The sequence below is a fragment of the Gobius niger genome (genome assembly GCF_951799975.1).
Source record: "Gobius niger genome assembly, chromosome: 18".
NCBI lineage: Eukaryota > Metazoa > Chordata > Actinopteri > Gobiiformes > Gobiidae > Gobius > Gobius niger.
In genome coordinates, this window is record NC_136869.1 from 26366700 (window position 1) to 26373146 (window position 6447).

General features: G+C 44.3%; 1 protein-coding gene across 1 annotated transcript in view; it reads right to left on the reverse strand.

Annotated features, from left to right (window-relative positions):
* reck (reversion-inducing-cysteine-rich protein with kazal motifs) overlaps nt 1-4561 on the reverse strand; it is a 44630-nt gene extending 40069 nt beyond the window's left edge. Inside the window, exon 1 of the mRNA XM_079575915.1 lies at nt 4354-4561. Within this exon, the coding sequence (XP_079432041.1) occupies nt 4354-4423 (70 nt within the window). The 5' untranslated portion in view covers nt 4424-4561. The remainder of the gene's footprint in view (nt 1-4353) is intronic.
* Nucleotides 4562-6447: the final 1886 nt, after the last annotated feature.

Below are 6447 nucleotides of genomic sequence, written 5' to 3' on the forward strand. Positions count from 1 at the left end.
AGTCACACAGCTTCTACTGACGGAAGTGAGCGGGGGAAGTCTTTAGGAGTTACTGCGCAGACGCTGTGCTCCTGTATCATTACGCCTCACAATATAGTGCCCTTTTTATCTGCTTATAAAATCATGTTACATTTCTGTGTAAATATACTTCGCATGAAAACACTTCACGTAACTTTATTTAAATAGGGAACATGTGGAAGAGCTTGGTAGCTTCTATCGTGAGCTTTTTTGGAGCTATATGACATGTGGGAGAGGCTGCGTATGTGCTCCGTTTGCCTGGCAGAGCGCACGGACAAAGACCAGACGGGGATATATTAACTCGGCTACGGTTAGGTAAGAACATATCTCAGTGTGTAAAAACGGTGGCCTGTTCCTTTAATACTTTTGATGTATTTTTTATATGCAGACCCCAGGAAGAATAGTGACGGCTGTGCTAATGGGGATCCTATCAATAAACATAAACATAAACATAAACATAAACATAAACATATATTGTTCCATCGTAAAAGACATTTAGATATCGTCGACTGGACTTGGTTGATTGAGTCGTGGACTTTTCGCTTCAGCTTCTTGTCGCTCTTGAACTCATAATTCAGACTAATCATCAAACTAATCATTGTGGCTTTAACAGCGCCTGGCCTTTAAAGGTGCATTATGTAAAAAAAAGTTTGATTCATGCATTTGTGTTTGACCTTCCAGTGACCCAGCAGCTGTGTGCAGTTAGCACCACACCTTTAGTTTCCATCATAATGACCTCCAACAATTGTTTCAGAGTCTGTGGTAGGTTTTCACTGCTCTGACCACAAAACCAACAAAACAACTGATCCTGGAGTGTTGTGGAGGCCACTGATGGAAAGTGAAGGCACCGCTGGCTCACAATTACGCACAAATATCGAGCTTTTTCCACATAAAACGTTGCATAATACACCTTTAAGGCCAACAGCCGACGGCCTAAACTTGCCGATATTGGCTGGATAAATCGTCCGACAGATGGTCTCTGGCTGAAACATGTGCTATGGGGGTTCTTGCACTGCTTTCAATCATCTCTCAGGTGAAATGGACCCATCAGCGAGACTCTTCGGATGTTGGGTTGGTGTATTTGAAATCTTTATTACCAGACGGGGGGAAAGGTACGGGAACAAACATAAAAGCCCATAATAAGATGATGAAAGACAGACTCGTGCGGGATTACTCAAACTCCCATGAAACAAAACAGAACTCCGTGTCCGCTGCGTGTTTCACATCATTCACTGAAAAAGTCACTCCAACGTGATACGAACCTGTGACGCCCCGCTCGGGTTATTGCACATGTTTAACCACTAACGGGGAGAACCGTCAAGAAAAGCGTGCGTGCCGTCCCCCGAACACGGATCTTACAGTGTTCCTTTCATGTCCCGGGTCAACGTGGCAGGACGATCGCGATACGGCAAAAAAAAAACACTGAGCACATGGACATGCTGCCTCCATGTGGAGCAACTTCAAAGGCCACCACCACCAACATCTGAGCGCCAGCCCCCAGATAACGGGCCAAATGGGCTTCGCTCGGAACAACAAAGTAACAACAGCGGAGCGCAGGATGGCCAAAGCTGGTTCAGTCAATTAACAAGTGAGAGCTCATTTAAAGCCAGTGTGTCCTAAAGAGCAATACACACACGGCACAAAGGAGCCAGGGGCCGACTCATTTGCATCTCCAAAGCCTCCTGCCTGCAGCACTCGGGCCACACCAGAGCCAACGTGTGGCCCGTGTCAACAAACAGAGATAAACGCGCCCTCCGCTGTTTGGAATGAAGCGCGGGGCTGTGTTGGTGTCATTTTGGAGTGTAATGACATCAAAACTTTAGCTGTGTTAGTCTGTGGACAATATTGGATCATCCCCCCCCTTTATTACATACAATGCTGACCTCTATGGTGGGTGTGTTATTTGGTAAATGGTAAAAAGAAAAAGGGAAAAAGGTTTATGACATTCTGGAGGGCAAGGGCCGATATATCATATATATATATCACACATATGAGTGATATACTATTCTAATCTTACTGTATTTTTAATCTTGTTTCTATTTGTTCTTATTGCCCCCGTTAAAATTCAGTATCTTCCTCCCCCTACATGTTCCTCCATGTCCTAATGTGTAGAATGAGCTCAGACCTGTTCACCACAACTGCCTCTGAAATCCTGCACTGTCACTCAGTGAGAACACAGAAAGTTGTTACTTCAGGTCCAAAGTGAACCCTCATGCATGAGCATGAACTGTTTGCACATTTCCTGTCTGTTTTGCACACCCTGAGTGATCTTATTAAGTGCCAAATGTAACAAGTGAATTTGTCCATTGTGGTTAAAAGGTGATCCATAAATCCACTCATAACAGTCACACCAATAAGACTAAAAAAATTTTTTAATTATTATTTATATAATGCACAATACATGGGTTTTCCTGACAGAGAAGTCAAACTTTGTGCTGGGTTTAGTTTCAGGGATTTGTCCAGCAGAGATATTAACAATAAACTAAAGATCTGCAGGAATCACTTTATTTTACAGTACTGTGATACATTGTACCAAACTTAATTTAGTACAATGTCATGTACTCTGTAACAGTGTGTAATAACCTGTACCTTTGGATATACAATGGAATAACTTGTATTAGTACTTGTAAGTACATAAAGTAATAGGACACGAGACCTTAGGGTTGGGGCTTAAGGTTAGAGTTATGTCTTATTACATTTTGTACCAACAAACTACAAATACATATTATTCCAAGGTGTATCTAATCCATAGGTACAAGTTTGTATACAACAAATTGTACAAAAAACAAAACAAGTTATTTGACATTGTGACAGAGCACATAACGTTGTACTAAAGTTAGTTATGTATCAATAGTGTAAAATAAAGTGATCTGTATTTGGACGGTGAACACAGGTCCAGCACATGTCACACCTCACATCAACACTTCAATGTGGAGAACTGACTGCTCCTTTTAGAAAAGTCTCACTTTCAAATATATCAAATGTTATCAATGCAATGAACCTCCATATGCTCGTGCTTCAGAGCTAGAAGGTCCCGGGTTCGATTCCCACCTGGAAGAGGCCTTTCTATGTGGAGTTTGTATGCTCTCCCTGTGTCTGTGTAGGTTTCCTCCGGGTACTCTGGTTTCTCCTACCACAAAAACATGAACAATAGGTCCCCCTCTGGACTTTCCTGGTTAAATAAAGAATAAATAAATAAAATAAATACATTCTGGACATTGTTACATACATCCCATGCTTTGCCAAACTCAAAGAAATGCACTTTCAAATCTATTCAAATCTAAGTGTTTGTGTTAAATTTTCGTCAGAGGAGAAAATCCTTGTGAAAATTGGCAAAACTAAAAAGTGCTCTTTGGTGGGGCCTGTTGTGTGTCACTGCCGTAAAAAGAACTTTTCTTTGTAACCTGTCAACTGAAAATACACACTCTGTGGACTCCAGGACATGCTGGAAACCTGCTGTTTGAATGTGATTAAATGCTATATAAGATTGGACATATCCAACAATCTGTGGTCATCTCCACACACAGTCACAGAACAGGAACATGGTCAGTCGGTGCATCACAGATTCTTCTGCGTACATTAGGATTCTAAAATGATGCGCAGGTAAATGTATGTGTGGATCTACACTGGTCTATACTTCCAATAATAAAAACATCTCAGTCATGACGTGGACCAAGAACCCATCAAATATCCAGAGAAGAGTTTCCCACCAAAGGCACATCCCGCCCGTACACTTCTGACAGTTATGGCAGCCTGGGAATGTCCCTCACCTCAATGTCCCCCTTGTCTCCAGCTCAAACCCTCACCTTGCCCTTCCTTGACACAAAACCTGCCTGTCCGTAGCCCATGTTTGCGCTTTAGCAGGAGTTTACGTCGGGGAAGCAGCAGCAGCAGCAGCAGCAGCAGCAGTTCCCTGTCCTCTCGCTGCACCAGGCTAGCCCCTCCGCCGAAAGTAACGGGAAAGTCCAGGCTAGCGTTCACTCATTCTGGACACTTCAGCCAAACCCAGGGTCTCGCCTCTTCACACACAAACTTTTATTCCTCTTTTTCAACGCGTCGCCTCATAAAGCGACCTTACGTTCCAGTACGCAAACACCGCGGCGTCACTTTTACGCACTTTGGTGTCGTTTATCCAAATAAAGTTGGACAATTTCTGGCTGTAGCGAGAGGAGGAGGAGGAGGAGGAGGAGTGGTGTTGGTTTAGCAAAGAGAATTAAAACAATTACAATAAGTGAGTGTGTGATGTGTTTGTGGCTAAAAAGGAGCTCGTGCGTAAAAGAAATAGAGCAGGATGTCGCGTAAAAAAAAAGGAAAAAAAAAAGGAACGGGACCTACCCTGAGCTCGCAGCGGCTGGAAGTAGAAACCCAGGAGGAGGAGGAGGAAGCGGCTCAACTGGAGAGACATTTTACTGAAATCCAAAAGTTCATCGTGGACCAGACGGCTTTAGGAAGTGAGTGGTGAGCCGCTCCATAGATGCAGTCCCGCTGGGTGTCCCGTTACTGTGCGGATTTAGGAGCGAGAGAGTGTAAAAGCGCGTGTGTGTCTGTGCGCGCGCGTGTGTGTCTGCGCGTGTGTGTGTGTGTGTGTGCCCCCGTACCGTTGCCCAGGCTGAGGGGAGCGGACATGCGCACACGAGCCCGGCCCGAGAACAGAGTGGAACAGCCGGGGCCCTCGGAGTGCGCACGGTCTGGAGAGGGACTGGCGCCAGATGTTGCACAGAGGCGCGGGAGGAGGAGTTTTAAAGGGCCCATATGCGTGACTTTTTCACTGCACTGCTAACTAGTTCCCTCGTGATGAACGAACCTGGAGCTGAGGTTGGTTTCTCTCGTGCATGTTTGGAGGAATTCTGCACGTTCGGTTTGAGCTCATGACGCCACGCCCCCCATCTGCTGATGTCACGAGGTGGTGGCGCTCAGACACGCATTTTTCCGAGTTCCAGACGCCTTCAAGTCCTCATTGTTGGATCAGATAGGTACAAGAGGAACGCTCCAGAGGATCATGGATGATACTGTGGTGCTTTTAGGGACGTGATTCTGTCACTCACTGGGTAGAATTAAATGCCTTTATTTTTACAGCATGTCTTACTGGACGACTTACAAAGCCAAGGCTTATATGACTTGTCTAAGGGTATGCAGTAGAAATAAAGGCTTTTTAATCTAACCAGTGAGTAGGATTTATAGAACAATAAAACAATAATGTTCATGTGTATTATTTATTTGAGCTGAAACAACCTCACTCCCTTTGATGTTGTCCCTGGACCAGCACCAACAGAACTTGGATCTAAAGATATATATTCTTATGTACCTCCTATGATACTTTTATTTTTTTTCGATACCAGTTGTATCTAGACTTGTTTTTATCATACTGGTATCGTTTAATGGTGCCCAGCACTGCACATGAGTGCCTTGTGATTTGAGTATTTTTAAACAATATCCTCACCCAAGTCCAAGTCTTCTGATTGCAAGGTCAAGTTCTGACAGTACAAGTCAGTCATTAAAATAAAGCTAGAGTTTGAGTCACTCTGAATCCAAGTCCAGAGTTTGCTTATTTTTCAAGCAGTGTCCACTCTGCCTCGATGAATTACCTGGGACAAATACCTTACCCTAGGCAAATACCTTGGAAATTGAATTTAGTACACCAGACTTATTTCTTCACAAGTGTTTCATAATTATACTTTAATGTTTGTGTGTGCTATGAGTTCTTATGCATTTCTCTAAACAGAGATTCTTAAATGGAGCTTGAATGATAAAGCAGTGACATCCAATTGTTTCCAGCATCATGAGTTTACAGTTAAGTATGATAAAGTATGATAATACCCTCTTTTACTTGTAGGGTGACCTTGGGTGTTAAGAAAGGCGCCAACAAATAAAATGTATTATTATTATTATGTGCACCTCTGGTGTCAAGTACATGAAGTGTTTGATGTGCTTACTGCACCTGCTGATGTCACGAGGTGATCTTAATTCCCTTCAGTTGTAAAAGTGTGACGTTATCCTGATCATCAACACAAGATGGACCTCACGGTGACAGACAGACACGGGGATTTGCCCTCCATCACAGCACTGCACAGGAAACCCGCGGGGCCCCCGGGATGTGGGGGAGTTTTGTCCCTTAATGCCCATGTCAACAGCACCAGGGGCCCATTGTGCGGACCGCGGCCCCTCCTTTTGTGCGTCCCTCAGAGGATGTGAGTGGAGGAGGCACGAGTCAGCTCTTTACATGTGCTCATGAATACACCGGCAGCAGGACAAGTCAATCACACTGTCCCCCCTTATGTCCCCCATCATGTCCCCGGCTTCATCTGGGACGGGCCTTTGTCCGAGCGCGAGCATATGGGTGTCCTCTGTCTACACTGTAGGGACTGCCACAGAGGTCATTAGTCATTAGTTTGATTTAAAAGGGGAAATAGCAGGGGCTTGTTCAGACGT